The sequence below is a fragment of the Camelina sativa genome, chromosome 17 (genome assembly GCF_030686135.1).
Source record: "Camelina sativa cultivar CO46 ecotype springtype chromosome 17, ASM3068613v1".
Taxonomy (NCBI): domain Eukaryota; kingdom Viridiplantae; phylum Streptophyta; class Magnoliopsida; order Brassicales; family Brassicaceae; genus Camelina; species Camelina sativa.
The window spans coordinates 15,246,614-15,266,277 of record NC_141896.1 but is presented as its reverse complement, the minus strand read 5'-3'; the positions used below and the strand labels follow the sequence as shown (position 1 = coordinate 15,266,277).

The 19,664-nt window shown below is 36.9% G+C and overlaps 1 protein-coding gene, 2 long non-coding RNA genes and 1 pseudogene across 9 annotated transcripts; 2 read left to right on the top strand and 2 right to left on the bottom strand.

Moving 5' to 3' along the window:
* The first annotated feature begins 107 nt into the window (after positions 1-107).
* LOC109124488 (uncharacterized) lies at positions 108-4,790 on the top strand. The gene is made up of 7 exons (XM_010480577.3): positions 108-842; positions 937-1,518; positions 1,604-1,956; positions 2,388-2,599; positions 2,941-3,197; positions 3,572-3,750; positions 4,286-4,790. The coding sequence occupies exons 1-7, from the start codon at positions 575-577 to the stop codon at positions 4,370-4,372; spliced, it is 1,938 nt and encodes a 645-aa protein (XP_010478879.1). The 5' UTR covers positions 108-574; the 3' UTR covers positions 4,373-4,790.
* A 1,005-nt stretch (positions 4,791-5,795) lies between these two features.
* LOC104757786 (uncharacterized) lies at positions 5,796-8,570 on the top strand. 7 transcript variants are annotated; one of them, XR_762522.3, is made up of 5 exons: positions 5,796-6,144; positions 6,421-6,500; positions 7,480-7,540; positions 7,694-7,749; positions 8,247-8,570. It is a non-coding gene; the product is annotated as an uncharacterized LOC104757786 (long non-coding RNA). The 7 variants fall into 7 exon arrangements; XR_015587764.1 differs by having other exon boundaries at positions 5,812-6,144; positions 6,368-6,448; XR_762521.3 differs by having other exon boundaries at positions 5,830-6,144; positions 6,368-6,500.
* On the bottom strand, positions 7,106-7,583 carry LOC109129838 (uncharacterized). The gene is made up of 2 exons (XR_002036137.2): positions 7,456-7,583; positions 7,106-7,323 (listed from the first exon to the last, which is right to left on the bottom strand). It is a non-coding gene; the product is annotated as an uncharacterized LOC109129838 (long non-coding RNA).
* A 1,546-nt stretch (positions 8,571-10,116) lies between the features above and the next one.
* On the bottom strand, positions 10,117-19,382 carry LOC109125027 (putative long-chain-alcohol O-fatty-acyltransferase 9; annotated as a pseudogene).
* Between the last annotated feature and the right edge of the window lie 282 nt (positions 19,383-19,664).

The following is a 19,664-nucleotide window of genomic DNA, read 5'->3' as shown; positions in this document are numbered from 1 at the left end:
GTTCTGACAAAACAGCATCTTATTCTACAATAGAGAATGCAATAGAACGGCGTATAGAGTTCGTCAGCCCATACATATTAATTTTAAGGATTTGACATGCCCTGAGTGAGTTGAAATAATTTGAAATTTGATCTAAAAGTTTTGATGTTGAGTAAACAAAGAAATACAATCCTTAATTTTTTAAGATAAACCGAATTATCCGTAACGAAATCGGGTCGGGTCGGGTGAGATCTAGCGGCAGAGTCTCGTTATAGTACTACAGATCCAAACAACAACACAACCGTATAAAAAGTTTATAATCTTGCCGGAAGGAGGAAGCGCGTCGCCGATCACGCGCATTCATCAGTATCTTTCTCATTCTCTCACCTAATCACATATTAGGGTCTTTCATTAATGGCGAAATCGATCTAATTCGTCCCCGTGAACTTAACCCAACAAAAACCTTTGCTTCAACCATACTTCTCCAAAACTGTCCCTTCTTCACCACTCTTCTCGCGTCTCTGTATATATATAATATATATATATATGCATCTATACTTAGTAGAGAGGAAGACTCTTCCACGACAATGCTAGAATGGCTCAATTCAGACAATCGGGAACTGAGAGATTCAGCGGCGGTCGCGGCGGAACAGCTTCTTCCGATCACGTAGCGATCGGGATCCGAAACGGCGTCGGAGGAGCTAAAGCTACTAACCGGTGGAGAAGATCCGTGAGAGCTGATAAGATTCGTCGACTTGGAATCGGCTCTGTTGTGTTTGTTCTTTGCCTTGTCCTCCTTGTTACTGTTCTAGCTTACTATTTTATCTCTGGTATCACTACTAGTAATGGCTACGATGATAAAGGTTCGTTTCTCTCTCGATCTTTGTGTATTTGAAGAAGATGCTGCGAATTGGATTCTTTCTTATACGTTTCTTCTTTTTTTTTTTTCCTTGGCAGTATTTGATTCATATGAAGGTGATTTTTTGACGAATGTGACTAGAATAGATCCTTCAAAAGTGCTTGAGTTTGGTCAAGGCTCAGTTGTTCATGGACGAGATTCTAGGGATTGGGATAAGGATGATAGAAGACGAGATGATGATTATAATGAGGATGGAGTTGAGCATAAATCTGTTGATGTGAAAAAGGATGTAGCAGTGAAAGGGATTGGTATGTATAATGAAGCTGGAAGGAATGAACTTAAGATGTATGAAGCTGAGTATCAAGCTACGCTGGGGAAAAACAAAAGCGATGTACATCATGAAGGAGTTGATATGGATCCTGAGGACGATGATGCGATTGATTCTCATGATGGGGATGAGTATGTTGATTCTGGGCATGATGATGACAATGAAGAGCAGAACAAAGAGAAGGTTAGCGAGGTTGTTCATTCTATGACTAAGCAACATAATAATATGGAGAAGGATGATGGAGTTATGTCGAAAAGGTCACTTGGGGATTCTTCTCTTGTTAGTAAGAGTGGTAAGTCCGGGAAAGCGTCGAGGTCTGATACAAAGAGAAGAGGTCGTCGCAGATCTTCAGGTGATAAACTTGTAATTACCATGGTTGAGAAAGTTAGTTTGAGTATTTGTTGCTCATCGTTTCATTTGTTGTTTAAATATTTCAGCTTCATGTGAAATGAAGCTATTGAATTCTAGTCAACCAATAGTGGAGCCCTTGAATACTCGAAAATCTGCTAGATTCTCCTTACAGTACGTAGAGAAGGAAGATAAACCTGATGGAGAAGAACAGTGGGAGCCTAGATTTGCAGGTCATCAGAGTTTACAGGAGCGAGATGATTCCTTCGTGGCGCAAGACAAGACAATTCATTGTGGCTTTGTCAAAGGCCCTAAAGGATCTCAAAGCACTGGATTTGACCTGACAGAAGATGATACTAATTATATCAGTAGATGCCACATCGCTGTGATCTCATGCATCTTCGGCAATTCTGATCGCTTGAGGCCTCCTGCCAACAAAATGGTATGCTTCTACTCGTTGTTGAGATTATGTTTATGTTGTTTGGTCGTCGCTTTTCCATGTTTAAGATTTGGAAACTATGACCAGTAAGTTGTGTATCGTTAGAGTAGCCTATCTCCCATACATGGACCTTGAGCGTAGTCTCTAACTGAGACTTGCCACTCGGTTATCTTAGAGTTCGAGTGGCATGACTCGATCTGTGGGTGCAGTTTTACTAACTGTTGTAGACTAGTGACTGGGAATAAGATTAAAATGCGCAGTTTTGAGCTAGGCATCTGAGTGTTGGTTTCGTGGGTGATTTTCATCAACACTGGACAGCTATCTGTTAGAATTGATTCATCAAGAACCTCAGAAAATATATTTGCTCTGTTTTGATTCTTGATTCTCATATTTTGTTTCCTGTTACTAACCTTCGTTCTTTTCGTTTCATTTAGATAAGTCGGTTGTCAAGAAAAAATGTATGCTTCATTGTGTTTGTGGACGAGATTACCATGCAAACAGTTTCTGCAGAAGGACATACCCCAGACAGAGCAGGATTCATTGGTCTGTGGAAGTTGGTTGTCGTGAAGAATCTTCCTTACGCAGATATGCGGAGGGTAGGAAAAATACCAAAAATGTTACCACACCGACTTTTCCCATCAGCAAGGTGAGTCTCATTTCATAAGCGACAACTCTCATTTTGATGGGTCTGACTAGCACATAGGTTTTCCAGTAGTTGCATGTAGAGAATAGGTCAGTGACTCATGGTCAAGTATGATTGAAAAATTAGTGGAAGCAACATCAGTTATAAAGCATGTGTATACTTTTCATTCTGAACCACAAAGCCAAAAGTCAAGTGTGAAATACATTAACGGTTAGATCTTGAAAGTGGGTTCTCTGGAAATATGGTTTGGAATCTGATAGTCAATATCTGCTGAAAAAACTTGTCATGTAAGAGCAGATCTGTATCAACACACACAGAAACTTATCTGCTGTTTCTTCTTCCAGGTACTCAATCTGGTTGGATAGCAAGTTACGACTTCAGTTGGACCCACTACTCATTCTGGAGTACTTTCTATGGCGTAAAGGTCACGAGTATGCTATATCCAATCACTATGACCGTCATTGTTTATGGGAAGAGGTTGCACAAAACAAGAAGCTGAACAAGTATAACCATACTGTTATTAATCAACAGTTTGAGTTTTACAAGGCTGATGGGCTGACCAGATTTAACGCTTCGGATCCGTTCAAGCTTCTTCCTAGCAGTAAGTATCTGTTGGTTGACTTATATAAACCAGGATTAGGACCTTCCTTGGGGAGTGTTTTCTTTAGTTAGTGTCTGTAACTGCTACTGGGTTGCTCGTAACAAGCACACTGAGTTTTGAAATATTATCTAGTGTTAAAAGTTCATGCGTAATTGAGGTTTTAGATTTTCGCATAAGCAATTACATCCTTGGTCCCGATATCTTAATAGTTTTTGCAGCCAGCTGTTACATCCCAGCATTTAAGTTATATGCAATATGTGGGTCGAATCCTTATTGCCACCATCCAAGGGTCATCATTACCTGGTGTTGATCATGCGTATACATTTGTGCTGATTGCTGACAATCTTCTTTTTTTTTTCTAATCTTAATTGCAGATGTTCCAGAGGGATCTTTCATAGTACGAGCTCATACTCCCATGTCGAACCTATTCTCCTGTCTTTGGTTCAATGAAGTGGAACGCTTCACTCCCCGGGACCAGCTGAGCTTTGCTTATACTTACCAGAAACTAAGAAGGATGAACCCTGATAAACCATTTAATCTTCACATGTTCAAGGTAAAGATCTCCTTTTGAAAAGTCTCCATGACAATAATTCTGCTTGACCTGACAATAAGCTGCTTGATGATTATCTAAAACATTGATTCGCCTCCTTGTGTGTAAGCTTGATTTAGAATTGTAAAGTCAAAAGTGCTCTTGACATGAAATGAACTGTAGTGTTCCTATAAACTAGTAATAGAGCCACACCTCGAATGCAGTGACTTGTCTAGTCGTGGAGGTAGTATGTAACGGTTGTAAGCTGAGTCATTGATGTGGGTCATCAAACTTTGTAGCAATTGAACCGGTCAGTAGGAAATAATAATACCGTGTCTAAGATGTGTTGATACCATGTTGGTTAGTATTAGAATTATATCCTAGGGAACAGAGAGGGTCTCAAAACTGATGCTCTTATTCATGGAGAAAACAGAACCGATGGATTTTGGAATGATGAATTAGGTTCTTATTATAGGTCTGAGTAGTTAAGACTTAAGAGTATCAAGAACCAGATTTTCTAAGTTTCCATGTTTTGTTTGTTTTCTCATCTGGATTTCAGGATTGCGAAAGAAGAAAGATTGCAAAGTTGTTCCGGCACAGATCATCAGACGAGAAGCGAAACCTTATACAAGCATCAATACAATAAACGACTCTGTGCGGTACCGAGCTGTATCCGTCGTGCATATTACTTTGAGGCTCTACTGCTATATTCGCAGTGTCACTTGGAGAAAAGACCACTTTTTCTTTGCTCCAATGACTTAGAAACTGCTGCAGGAAGATCCAGATGTTGTACATTGGGACTGAGTCTGTTGCTTGTGGCGACAACCAGAGGAGGTTATAGGAAAAACAATGTGAGGTGATTTGTAGATTTAGGCGGCCTTAAGAGTTGAAACTTTGAAAAAAAGAAGAGGGGGCTTGATTAGATTCATGAAAGGGTCATCCATTTTTATTCAATTCATTGCTTTGTTTTTGTCTGTATCACTATCATGCCACAGTTTACCCTTAGAAAATATACTCATCCCCTATATATTATTTGTTAAAAATGATTTCTCAAACTTTGCTGATATCCCTCTGATCAGGTCTACTCACAAAAACATTGATTGCAAAAACAGCCACATAACATTACAAGTTTTTTTAGCGGGTAGAAAAGGCGGTATTAGAATAGTTAATAATGGATACAAATCCAAAATGTCACACTGAACTACAAAGAATTCAATTTCTTTAAACACTGCCACAACAAAATGCACAGAAAAGTTCAAACTGAAAAGGTAGCGATGCAATTGGTATTTAGTATTTACATTTCGCATCGTCTTTCTTCAGAGTATGGGCATTGGTGTCCCTGGTTTTTGGTCCCCCAAATTTAATAGTATTACTAGGGATGGACCCGCACGTACGTGCGGGTTTATTTTGATATTTTAACAAAATAGTTTTTAAACATTATTTTTAGTTAAGATTTTGGTAATTGTATGATTATCATAGATTGTTTTTTAGTTTGTTTTACTGATATTAATGGGTCATTAGATAAAAATACCAACTTTGTGAAAGGGGGTAGGAGGACATAATTGTAGAAATCCATAATATTTGAAGATGGATCGTATGTTGAAAATTATTTGGACCTCATTCTTTGTATTGGTTGAAGTTCTGATTAAAAGAAAAAAAAAATGAAACGAACAAAAACAATTGATATCTTTTAGGTTCATATTTCTAATAAAACTCTATTGGTTTATATTTCTAATATATGTACGTTTAGATTAGGATCGGATAATACCAGGCATCCGTTTGGCTACCCATCAAACCTGAATATATAAATATATCTAAAAGTATTTATAATATTTAATATTAATATAATTTAATTATCCAAAATTATAATCTTAATTTTGAGTACGATTAGTTTTATACCTAAATATCAAAAATAATCAAAATATCTAATTTTTATTTTGTTAAATAAGCCGAATTTAGCTAAATTTATTAATTTAATTAATATTAAAGATTATTTTCAGGAACCAATCAGGTTTTGAAATTTGTAATCCAAACCGAGCTCGATAATACCCAAATCGAACCGAATCCATATATCAAAAAATATTCAATAGATTCTATTTTTTTAGCCCGAAACCAATCTAGTAATACCCAGACCTGAACGGGTTATCCGTCTATCTTCACCGAAGGAAATCGGCACTACCAAAGTTAGATGATTCACCCGATTAAATTCCATCAAATTTGATGTCTCCGATATCATCCTTGCCGTCTCCGCTTTCAATTCCGCCTGAGAAAACAATTGTTTTTTCTAAAATCGATTTCATCCATTGGATCTCTTCCTTGGTACTTTTTCCTTTTCCTTCATTCTTCTCATTTCTACCCGCGATCCCTATTTCTTATGAATCTCTAGATCTACTGAGCTTAATCGTATGACCATCATAGGTAAATCTAATCACCTCTCTTGCATATTGGTATTATTTTCCATGTTCATATTATTCCGTATGTTTTAGATTTGAGTCTTGCATGACTCATACTGCAATTTTTTTTGGGGTTTTGAAAAGTTCAAGCTAACTCATTGTTTGCTTCTGTTTTTTTTTTTTTTTCAATTGTCCGATCCGGATTACTCATATAATGCTCAAATTTGCTGTTGTTGGTGCAATTTAAGTTTAAGACTTGAAGCTCTTTTATTGGTTTGACTCAATTTGCTGGATGCTTCAGCTTCGATCCGACTGGTATTCATTTTGGAGTTACGATACCCTCTCTCTCTCTCACTCTAAGCACAAAGCTTAATTAATTAGGTACAATAAGTTGTTTTTTTTAATAAGTAGCAGCCCCAATTGGGTTTTGACGTTATTTTCCTTTCTCTGTTGCCGCTCCTTTGTGTTTTTCATTAATTTCCTTTCTCTGTTGCCGCTCCTTTGTGTTTTTCATTAATTGTTTGTTCAGTTTTTGGTCAAACGGATTGTTCTTTGTTTAGATGTTAAACTTTTTGTAGATTTTGTTGTAAATTATATCGTTTCACTACTAGTTATCAAAATACCCTCTGATTCATTCTTATATAAAAATATAAGAATACCTTTTTGTATATATATACCCATCTCCAAAAATTCTTCATTACGCCCAGAACCATAACAATAGCTTAGTTTTGTTCCTTTAGAACCATAATCATAGCTTAGTTTTGTTCCTTTAGTTGACCGAGAAAAGAAAACAGTTTATAAAACATAAGAGTTGCGTATTTTATTAAAAAATGACAATATAAACAGAAAACATAAACCAATAGAGAAATTATATTTGATTGTGTTAGAATATAAAGTCTATTTAAAAAATACACATATAAGGGAGTTTTAGTAAGGTTTGTTGTAGTTTACGACTTCTAGAATTGTTTTCTAGAAAACACAAATCATTATTTTTCTGTGATTTGCCAACCTTGTCTCTAAGGAACACCTTAGCCATGTTGTTAATATCACTCTATATCAGTTTCAAAACTATTGAGAATATGTAACTTGAAAGCATGTTGTGTTGACCTATTAAGAAAAAACATTTCATCTTGATCCTCCAGTTAACCTTGGTTCCCAATAGGTGACACAATCGGGCTGGCTTCAATATATCACCATGCTTATTCTGTTATTCAAGAAGACAATATAGATGCAAGTAACAATAGAAACAATCAAAATAGAGAAATAAAAATGATTTGTTTTAAGCTATTACGGAGACTTTATAATACATGATTATACAATTGGTTTACTGACTTACCATTTTTAATTGCTATTTTGCCAGTCTGGATGAAGTTCTGGAAACATCATTGACCTGAGCCATGTGAGATGAAACAGGAGAAAATGTAAGTTCCTTGGAACCTATAGAAAAGATTTTCAAAAGTTTTAAATAAAGTAGTAACACTACTGCAGTATCAGCCAATATCATCTCTATTGTCTCTCCAGTGTATGTGGTATATTGCACAATCTTGACTCTAACCTTCCATGTTGGTTTGAAGGCCTTAGATCGGAAGGATGTGTGAAACCATTTGTGGCCGCGATGACTTTTTCTAAGGTGAATTTGTAATCTATTTGTTTGTATTTTTTGTGTTATGTTATGTACGTGGTGATCCATGGTTTTATAGTAGCATAAGTTATCGGTTGTTGGGTTTGTTTGATAGTATAGAATATTCGATGCAATCAATTTAAATATTCTGGGTTTGATTTGATTTAGGTTTGATATGATATACCTAAGATTAGGAATTGGATTGAAGCTGTTTCCGTTTTTAGTTGATAAAAGAAGAATGGTTTGGTTATTGATTAACTGTAACAATTAAATTACGAACAAATTTGGTAACTATTGAATATTGGTTGTTGCGATTGATCGGACTGTGAATATATTACATTAACTGAAAATATTGGATTAATTTATGATTGATATTGAACTAAAATTGTTTCCGTTTTTAGTATTGATATGGAAGAGGATGATCAGAGATTGCATTAAATTAGTTACCGTTTCTATAGGTGAGATAATTGGATTGTGATTACGTTTTATTTCGATTTCGTTTACAGGTTTGAGTGAAAGGAACTGTTTGGATACACATCTAATGTAATTAAGATCCGAATAGAGTAGTAACCAAACACAGAGGATCCGCGTCCTTTTACACTTCTGATTACCTATATGCCCTTAAATTTTATTTTTCTTTCTTCTTCCTTGCTTTTATCGTAGGGGCATTATATGGAATTTTTTCTTTTTTTTTTTTCCGAAAATACATGTTTTTGTACTCTCCAATTAATAGTATAGATTTTGAAAGATTCTTATTTTTAGTATGAGCATTAGTGTCTATTTGTATTTGGTCCCCTGAATAAAATAATAATATTTTGAAAGTTTTAACATTTATTATTTAAATTAAAAAGTAAATTCACAGTAAAGATTTAAGAAAAATAAAACATGTAACATTAACATTGAAAACATTTAAAATTTACAAAATTACAAAAAGTTGAAAAACAAAAACATACAATTAAGATATTAAAAACAGAAAACATAAAACATAAAAACATCAAAAGTAAAAACAAACATTTTATTCAACTCATAGAAATTTTAAGGGTTTTGTGCAAAAAAACCCTCCAAATGGTATTTTTTTGCAAGAAAACCCTCCATATCAAATAAATGCAGGTCAATACTACAATCTCAAAAGTAACCCGCAATATAACCCTCTTCTGTATCAATGACGTGTCACTCTAAAAATCTTGTTGTTTTTATGACAAAAAATGGCAACACATTCATATTTTTTTTAATTAAAATTTAGAAAAAAAATTGTCGCTTTGTCGTCTCCGATCCTGAGCTACGCATCGACCAAGCTCCTTGCCTCCACTTGGCTCAACCATCCGTTTAAAGAGAGGACTTTCCACCACTGACATGATGACAATGCTTTCGGTAACCCACTTATTCTTTACAACTTCTTCCGCCGCAACCACCACACCGACATCACCTGATAACCGCCTCCAATTCGGATTTTGCCTCGGATGCACCTTCATATGCTCCAATTCGTTCAGATCCAGAGTTAATTGAGTCCATCGAAAGAGCCAAATCCATGAGAATGGTACGGAGTGATGTGCGATGTTCTCTCCAAGCTATTCAGTTTCGACGGCGGCGGAACATCTAAACCTTCCACGATTCAGGGGAAGAAGAAGCTGCCACGGAAACAATCAAACCCTAGACATTGCTTGTAATTAACTGGATTCGTTTTTGCTATGGTTTTTAGTTGACTTGCATTATGTTGTTTGCAGAGATGCAACATAGGAAGAAGACGAAGTTGCAATTTTTTTCTTTCTTATTTTCTTAATTTTTAATTAAAAAAAATCTGAATGTGTTGCCATTTTTTGTCATAAAAACAATAAGATTTTTAGAGTGACACGTCATCGATACAGAAAAGGGTTATATTGCGGGTGACTTTTGAGATTGTAGTATTGACCTGCATTTATTTGATATGGAGGGTTTTCTTGCAAAAAAATACCATTTGGAGGGTTTTTTTGCACAAAACCCAAATTTTAAAATTAATCTTCATTATCCGGAAGATGTCCAAAGAGGAAGAACGACACGATGGGAATGGGTCGCCGTTGAGATGGAAGAGAGAATTCAAGAACTTTCTCTCGACAAAGTGTTTTGTGTTAACCCTACACAAAATCTTCTCCCAATCACCAGTTTCCACGTGTCCAAGTAGACGGACGAAAAACGTTCCGTTTAAAGATATGTTTCTTCATTATAGGGCCTTTTGTGAATTATTTTTAAAAGACAAATGCCGGAGGACGGCCCAAATAGACGCCATTGCGCATGGTCTCATTTACATGGTCCTTTTAGTTTTCTTCCCCATTTTATCGAAAGAATGATATTAACAATAAACATGCAGAAACGAGAGATCTGCAATCAGCCGATTACGACCTAGAAAATGGAAAACTTGCGCTTAACGAAATCAAAGAAGAACAAGGTTTCATTGGCGCGTCTCTCCATCATGCCACTCCGTATAAACTTTGGGGAAAGCAGCAACCCGCCGGTGACAACCACAAAGCCCATCGTGAGCAGCCGGGACACTGACGATCTCACTGGCCACCACCGCCGTAAGAATCCTCTTCACGGCCACCTCCGTCCCCGTGCAAACCCCATTTAACACAAAGAACAAAGTGACTTCCCATGTAGGAGTCTCACGGGTTATATTGAAGTATCTAATCCAAGCTCGTGAAACAGACCGGAGACAAGGAACCTTACCAAATACCCCATGAACCTAGCCCAATCAGAATTCATTTGGCGTTGGCAAGCGCCCCGGCGCCCCGCACAGGATTGTTCATGCCTGACCGGAGGATAGCCGAGACCATGAGGTTCCAACGGCGACCCCAAAAGTCTTGAAGGGAGGTGGCTAAGTATGGTTTGTTGAATTGTGGCTCGAGATCACACCCAAGAGCGATACTTAGCAGAACTTTGAGAGGATCTAAGAGAATCTCAAGCTCCACGTATAGATGCAAGAAACATAGACCCAATAGCACAGTCTGAGGCAGTAAATGACTGTAATTGTAGACATGTAAGACAACAACATATATCATGCTTTTAATGGCGTAAGCTCGTTTATGGAAATGGTTTTGAGATGGCTGAGATTTAGGGTTTTGCTGAAGCTTGATGGGGAAGCAAGTGAAGCAAACAAATTTGATTAGATTAGGGGCAACTGGGAATAGAGGTCCTTGATCAAATGCAAACAGGATAAGCTTTATACTGGCCATCCCGGAGAGGTAAAACGCCGTGGAGCTAGAGAAATGCACAGAGGAGAAGGACAAAGGAAGAACAAGAAAAAGAGCACATATGGGAAGAACAGACAATAATCGAAGAATACTAGTTTTGATATTGGCTGAGATGTAGTAACAGTAAGATACTGAGATCATTGCAGATATCCAGACTAGGATGAAGTTTTTCCTCCATCTCCCTAAATCTTTTTTGTGTTGGTGTTGCAATTTTTTTTGCCTAGCTAGTATAAAAAAAGATGAGAGAGTAAATTAACTAAACCATATATATGTGACTTAAGGAATGTGCTTATTACAGCTATAGGAGTAAAAAAGATTCGAACAACGAAACAGCTTTGGTTCTACGTTCGTCTTATTCCACAATTGCGGATTTTGTGCTTCTCACTCCACTGAATTTGTGTAACACCCGCAAACCAAATTTTGGTATTTTGGTAAGGGTGTCGATCGACACCTCCTAGTGAGGCATCGATCGACACCAATTGTGGTCGGTTTGGTCGGTTCAATTTTAATTGTCCGGTTTGTGTGGTTGGGTTAGGGAATCCCTAAATCGAGTTTTAAAGGAAGAAAACGACCTAAGGTCGTGTTGTTTTGTCTTATTCGCCGTTTTTGAGAGAAAACACAAAGAGAGAGTGTTCTTGAGCTTTTGGGAAGAGATTGAGAGATTCCTTGCTGTTCTTGGGAGATCTAAGGCTGGGAAGGTGTTAGAAGCTTGCTAGGAGTGAGGGAATTCGTCCTTGTTGGTCAGAATCTTCTTGAAAGAGGTGAGTGCATCACCATGGCTTATCTAAGCTAAGATCTCTAGATTCTATGTGATTTGGTGCTTATGTGGTTGTTTCTTTGAGTTCCCTATGGTATTTTCGTCGCTGTTGTGGCTGGGTTTGGCTTCTGGGAGTGCAAGGAGCGGATTGGAGAAGATTGGAGGCGAGATTCGGAGTTTCTGATCGAGGGAAATCGCTGCTCGGCATCGGTGTCGGTCGACACCAGTTGGGGTGTCGGTCGACACCAACGCGAGGACGGCTCGGGACTTTGGCGAGTGTCGATCGATGCCATGTGGAGGTGTCGGTCGACACAAACTAGGGTTTTCGGGAGTGTCGGGCAGGGTGTCGGTCGACACTAGTTTGGTGTCGGTCGACACCATCTGGTGTCGGTCGACACCCCTTGTTCAGTTACGATGGATGTTGCATGCTATGTATATTGCCTGGTTTGTTTTATTGATTGTTGTTTGTGGCATGTAGAGATCTTATTGCTTGTGTGTATAGCCCAGTAGATGGGAGGATTGTCTCACTGAGTGTTTATCAAATACTCATGCATCTCAATTTGTGTTTGTGGTGCAGGTAAAGGCAAATTGTGTAGCGTGGAATCATGGCGATGAGGAGGAGGATGATCTAGGGTCTCGTTTGTGTGGTGTTGGTTATATTATTTATGTTGGAACCTTGGTTAGAGTTGTGATAGGTTGCTGGATAGACTGGATAGGAATGTTATTGTATTGATGATGTATCGTTTCTGTATTATTGGTATGTTTCCGCTGTGCATATTGGTTGTTATTGGTTTAATGAGGAAATGGTGGTTTGGGTGGTTCAATTAAGTAGTATGGGATGCTTAATTATATGTTGTACTTATTATTAAAAAGAAAAAAAAAGGGTCGGTCGTTTCATTTTGGTATCAGAGCCTTTACGGTTCTAGGATGGTTAAGTGGATGGTTAGAGCGGTTAGGAATTTAATTGGGTGAATTATTTTCTTTTTGCTTGATGCATGATGTTGTGTGATGGAATTGATTATGAGTAGTTAGTCAATTTGCATGTGGTATGGAGTCCTAGTATCATCCTCTTCGAGCCTTCAATGAGATTCCACGGTAAGATGTGTGTTTGTGTGCGGTTTTGTTTTGTGTACTTAGCTTTCTGTCCTGGGTAGTGCAGATGGTTAAGGGTGGAGCTGTTGCTGGTCGTGGACGCGGACGTGGTGGGGGTCGCGGTCGTGGTCGTGGTCGTGGTCGTGGTAGGGGCAGAGTCCCAGCAGTGAGTGAGTCTGTTGAGCAGAGTGTGACAGCTGAGGGTGTCGGCGAGTCGCAGGATTTCCAGGAGGGGTCCATGAGTGTGGCCGGTGGTGGTACTGATAGGACCGTAGGCGCTGAGGGGGTCGGTGCGGGCGGTGTCGGTGCTCGAGTGGCCGGTGGTGCTAGGGTTCCGGGTGTGGGAATCCCAGCAGGTGGGGCTCCTGTGGGAGGTGTGGACCTGGCGGGCTTATTGACACAGCTGTTGGAGCGGGTACCAGGTTTGGGCCCGGCTCAGGCTCAGGTAGTGCCACCAGTGGTGGTGGAGGAGCAGCAGCCAGTGGCTGCGGATGTGAGAGCTCATGCTCGTTATTTGTCTATGCTGAAGGAGATGCATAAACTTTATACTGAGAGGTTTTCGGGTGGTACAGACCATACTGTTGCGGATGCGTGGAGGACGAGTGTGGAACGTAACTTCCATACTCTGAGATGTCCTGAGGAGTTTTGGGTGGACACAGGGGTCCATCATTTGAGTGGTGATGCTGAGGTGTGGTGGAGATCGGTGGCTGCTATGAGAGTGCAGCGGGAGATGACTTGGGCTGACTTCGTTTTGGAGTTCAACCGCAAGTATTTTCCTAGAGAGGCATTGGATCGTTTGGAGGTGCAGTTCCTTCAGTTGTCTCAGGGGACCCGTGCGGGAGCTGGACTTGGAGTTCAGTCGACTTCTTTGTTATGGGGGTCGGGCTATGGAGCCTGAGGAGGCTCAGATCAGGAGGTTCTTGAGGGCTCTACGTGATGACTTGAGAGTTCACTGTAGAGGGAGGAGTTATGCTACGCGTGCAGAGCTGGTTGAGACTGCAGCAGAGATTGAGGAGGATATCCGGGCACAGTCAGTGGTGGTCTGTCCAGCGGTTCAGACAGAGGAGACTTCGGAGCAGAACAATTCAAACAAGGGTAACAAGTCGGAGCAAAGGCATAAGAGGAAGCGGGAAGACACGTCAGGTATGCAGCAAGGTGGGCGAGGGTGCTTCGGATGTGGGAGCAAGAACCACAGGTTGGCAGACTGTCCCAAGAAAGGTGATTCACTAGAATATCGTCGATCGTGTTACCATTGTGGAGAGGAGGGGCACATCAGGCCTTTCTGTCCTAAGTTGAGACAGATGATGGGGGGTGCGGCACAACCGAAGGGAGGAACGGGTGCTCAACTCGGAGATTAGATTGGCTTCTGATTCTTTTTATTTCAGCTACGTATTTTCGTTTAGAGTTGTAAACGTTTATTGCACTTGAGGTTTTTAATAAAATGCAGTTTTTCTTTTTTTTTGGTTTTTGGAATTTGTGGATCTTGTGGAAAAGAAAATCGCTCGGGAATTCTATAAATGGAAAGTTTCCATGCGTAGGAAGTTTCTAAAAACATAAAGTTCTAGGAGTAGTTAGAACTTGTGTTAGTGGGAAGGGTGTTTGTAAACACCGAGGAGTTGGGATGTTAGTAGTGAGACCTGGGGGTGGCCATGGCTGTGGTGATATTCTCAGAGAGGATATGGGGTCGGTAGGACATTGAGATGTTCTACGCGGATCACGGGGGTGGTCCAGGTTGGGAAATGCTTATAGACGTTATGACCGTTTGCTAGAGGGACGGGGGGTCCTGAACAACTCATGAGGAGATGGGGGTTCTCCTGAGGGGACGGGGGGTCCCCAAGATACCGATAGCTCGAGGGACTGTGGTCCCGAGGGTGGCAGAGGAGATGGGGGTTCTCCTGAGGAGATAGGGGTTCTCCTGGTACCGTGATCTTAAGGGTGACGACCCGAGGGTGAGACGGTATGGCTCAAAGACGGGGGGTCTGAGAGTGTGATCGGTATGGCTTGAAGGTTGCGACCTAAGAGCAGATGAGTTGGTGGCAAAAGTGTCAAGGGCGTGGAAATAAGAATGGTAACCGGATGTGGAATTATGAGACTGATGGGGGTTCAATCTCAGGGTTACGGTTGAGATCGGAAGCGGATCTCGGGATTGATGGGGGTTCAGTCTCAGGGTTTTCTATGTGTTGACCGGGAGGGTCAGGTGTATGCTGGTCGGGGGGACCAGAGTGGTGATGACCATCTGGTGTCGGTCGACACCCCTTGTTCAGTTACGATGGATGTTGCATGCTATGTATATTGCCTGGTTTGTTTTATTGATTGTTGTTTGTGGCATGTAGAGATCTTATTGCTTGTGTGTATAGCCCAGTAGATGGGAGGATTGTCTCACTGAGTGTTTATCAAATACTCATGCATCTCAATTTGTGTTTGTGGTGCAGGTAAAGGCAAATTGTGTAGCGTGGAATCATGGCGATGAGGAGGAGGATAATCTAGGGTCTCGTTTGTGTGGTGTTGGTTATATTATTTATGTTGGAACCTTGGTTTGAGTTGTGATAGGTTGCTGGATAGATTGGATAGGAATGTTATTGTATTGATGATGTATCGTTTCTGTATTATTGGTATGTTTCCGCTGTGCATATTGGTTTAATGAGGAAATGGTGGTTTGGGTGGTTCAATTAAGTAGTATGGGATGCTTAATTATATGTTGTACTTATTATTAAAAAGAAAAAAAAAAGGTCGGTCGTTTCAATTTGAAAGGAATAATGAAACACCCTAACTCAAAATTAAACTAGTGTTTTATAATTAATTGCTAAAATACTTGAATTTGTAACTTTTCTAAATACAAAAGCTAATCATTTGGTCTCTATATATCATTATAAAAGCACGTACGTGAACCGTAGGAAAGAGCAAAAAAAAACAAGTCCTCAAGACTTGCACGATATATAATTAGGGGTGTCAATTGGGCTAGCCTGGCCCGGCCCGGCCCGAAACCCATAAAGCCTGCATAAGTTTGAGCCCGGCCCGGTCCGGTCCAAAATATTTCCAAGCCTATATTTCAAAGGCCGAGCCCGGCTCTAACAGGGGTACAGGGCTTTTCGAGCTTTTTCAGGTTTATCTTACCGATCAAAAATTCAAACTTATAAGCCTTAAAATGCAGTGTTTGAAGGTGCACTATAAAACAAATCAATCAAAAATTTAATAACTTATCTATATTCACTACAACCAATTTAATTTAATAAAAAAAGTTTAAAACTAAATAAAATTTCGATACTTTACCAAATAAATCAATATATAATTCATATAAAATATTATTAATAAAAAAGTATTAAGTATGGTTATTAAGTAAATATGAAAACTAGGATTAGAGTTTAAAACTTTATTTACAATAAATTGTTAATCAAATATTGCAATCAAACAAAAATGTTAACATAAAGGTACAAATATATTTGTTTAAGGACTTTTCGGGCTGGTCCGAGCCTAGTCGGACTAAGTCCGAAAACCCTATAGCCCAAACGGGCTGAGCCCGAAAAGTCCGATTTTTTCTGGACATATCTATTGAAGCCCGAGCCCGGTATTTATCGGGGCCGGGCCGGGCCAGTCCGCGAACTTCGGCCCTAATTGACATGCCTATATATAATGTAGTCCTGACTCATTTTTTCACAATGGACTAAGATTTTACGATTGTGGATTCTCGGGGTTTACCTTTTATTATCTTTAAGCAATCATTATTTACCATATCGACATTTTATTATGATGATACATTTTACCATTATAATATACGTTACCACCATACATTTTTACTGAATTAGTAAAGATTATTGCAGCAATGTAATAACTAGTATTATACTACATATAAAGATCTGTAAGTAATTAAAATTTTAATTGTTCCATCAGAATAGTAAACATATTGAGTAAAGTAATCTATATAATAATAGCAAACCGAATAAATGCGATCAATAATTGTGTTTTTTCAATCGTACATTTTGGATATTTTGTGAAACGTCGTGATGGATCATTAAAACAGTTATTTATGAAAAATTACAACTGTTCATTGTAAAGTTGTGTTGATTGGAACATTCGTATCTTTTGAAATCTATATATATTTGTCTGTTTGAACTATTTTCATTTTTTTTTGCCATGACACAAAATCAACTAAAATTTCAATCTCAACCGTTTATATATTTTTCTAAATTATTTTCTAGCAATCATTCTTTTAAAAATCAAGAAATTCTTCTAATTCTTGATTTAACAAAAGATTTTTGGAATGATGACTTTATCTAGAATAAATGTCACCAAAGGTTGTGTTTTTTCAATCGTACCTTTTGGATAATCTTCCAAAAAATTTATAGAAAATTTTAATTATGTGTTTAACAAAAAGTTGCGATTATTCATTGTAACAGTTTTTTTGTAAAATTGTAACTGTTCAGTGTAGAGTTGTGACTATTCAAATATTTGTATCTTTTGATATCTATATATTTGTCTGTTTAAATTGTTTTTATTTTTTTTGCCATGACACAAAATAATATAAGATTTCAATATAAACGGTTTCTACAGCTCTCTAAATTATTCTCTAACATTAATTCTTTTAAAAGTAAGAAATTCCTCCAATTCTTGATATAACAAATTCTTTTTGGAATGATGAATCTAATTTACAATTTTTAGTTCATTATATATATAAAAAATTAATAAAAGTACCTATATATAATAGCAATCCGAATTAATGCCACCAAAAGTTGTGTTTTTTCAATCGTAATTTTTGGATAATTTTTCAAAAAAATCTGTAGAAAATTTAAATTGTATGTTTTACACAAAGTTGCGATTGTTCATTGTAACGAGTTTTTTGTAAAGTTGCAACTGTTCATTGTAGAGTTGTGTCTATTCGAATATTTGTATATTTTGAAATCTATATATTTGTCTGTTTGAAGTTTGAAGTTCATTGTAGAGTTGTGTCTATTCATGGTTTTTACAGCTCTCTAAATTATTCTCTAGCATTCTTTTAAAAGTAAAGAGATTCCTCCAATTCTTGATTTAGCAAAATATTTTTGGAACGATGAATTTAATTTACAACTTTTAGTTATTTTTATACATAGAGTTTTCCAAGAGTTAGATGGATTATATAATGAGCTTTTGGATTTGACTTTTGAATATGGTGATAAAGATGCCTTCTATTTAAATGTAGTTTATATGAGTTTGTGGGTATAATTAAGTGCAGACACAACAATTGCGAGTTTTTTGTAGTACTTTTTCGTAATAAAATGTTTTAAAATGTTTTTAAAAAAATTCAAACGGTTGTATCTGTTCGTTGTAGTGTTGTGTCTTTTCACTATATTTTATTTATATTTTTTCATTACAACTTTTTGTTCTAATAGGTGTGTCTATTTAAATAGTCATGCTTTTTGAACTCTCTTTATATTTGTCTTTTCATCACTAATTAACAAGTTCGTTGAAACAAATTTTCCATTGTATGTTGAGTCTAGATAATTGAATATATTTTATAATCTAACTAAAATTTTAGAAATGATTATAGCAATAGAAAAATTTTATACAACTTAATATTGAATTTACATTTGTGTCTATTTATCTTAACTTTCCGTTAAAAAAAATATTTTAATATTTAAAAATAATAATAACAATCTGAATAAATGAGAACTGAGAATTTTCGTAGTACTTTTTTGTAAAAAAACTGGTTTTCTTTGTTATTTTTAAAAAACTCAAACAGTTGTATTCGTTCATTGTAGAGTTGTGTCTTTTCACTATATTTTATTCATATTTTTCATCACAACTTTTCGTTCTAATAGGTGTGTCTATTTAAATAGTCATATCTTTTGAACTCTCTATATATTTGTCTCTTCATCAATAACTAACAAATCATTGTTCGTTGAAACAAATTTTTCATTTTATGTTAAATCTAAATAATTTGAATATTAATATCTAATATTCAATATTATTCTATCATCTAACTAAAATTTTAGAATTGATTATAGTTATTTAATAAAAAATTACATTACTCATTATAACCATTAGTTCAATATTCTTAGTAAGGATCACTTTGTCATAATGATTTTTTTTTAATTCTACCTCTTTACCATAATTCTTCACAAAAATATCTTATATTTATAATACTTTAAACAATATGTTTTGCAAAGTTGCGTCTATTCTACATAATATTTTTTGTTATAAGTTTTCATTTTGATGATTGTGATTTTAGTAACAATTCTATTACACTAGATTTTAACCTGCGGTACACCGCGGGATTATTTTTTTTTACTAAAATCATTAAATTTTAAATTGTAATTGTTAGTTAATTTTTTACGTTTTATTTGAGGTTTAAGATTGTATAATTGTATTTTAATTGTTAATTCTACAATTTAATCTGCGGTTTATATACAACACAATAATTTATATTTGTTATAAATTAATTTCACCAATCCAAGATAAAAATATTCGAAGGATGAGCCAGAATTCATTACAAAACTTATTAATATTTGTTTATATTATTAAGTTGTACCAGTTTGTTTATAATAATCATGTATATAGAGGTGTCAAACAGGTTTGGTCCACATTTCTTTTTTCATGGACCGCAGCGGGTCAACCCGCTAAGACCGTGGTCGTTAAAATTATGCCCAAGCATGTTCTCAACCAAAATTTTATATTAATTATTCTTAAAAAATTTAGTGGCAAAAAAAAAAAAAATTAAATAACTTATAATATTGATATTTTGGAGTTATCTTAATTGGTATAAATTAAATTTCCTCACATTATCACTTATTTCACGTATTATATATACAGAACTATGTAAAAATATTATTTATATATTTATTTTAATCTTATATTTGTAGTTTTTGGGACAACCCGCC

Bases quoted from the DNA above. Each gene is read 5' to 3' on its own strand.
- LOC109124488 (XM_010480577.3), top strand. From the start codon at position 575: ATGGCTCAATTCAGACAATCGGGAACTGAGAGATTCAGCGGCGGTCGC. The intron at 843-936 runs GTTCGTTTCTCT...TTTCCTTGGCAG, and splicing joins TAATGGCTACGATGATAAAG to TATTTGATTCATATGAAGGT. The intron at 3,198-3,571 runs GTAAGTATCTGT...TCTTAATTGCAG, and splicing joins GTTCAAGCTTCTTCCTAGCA to ATGTTCCAGAGGGATCTTTC.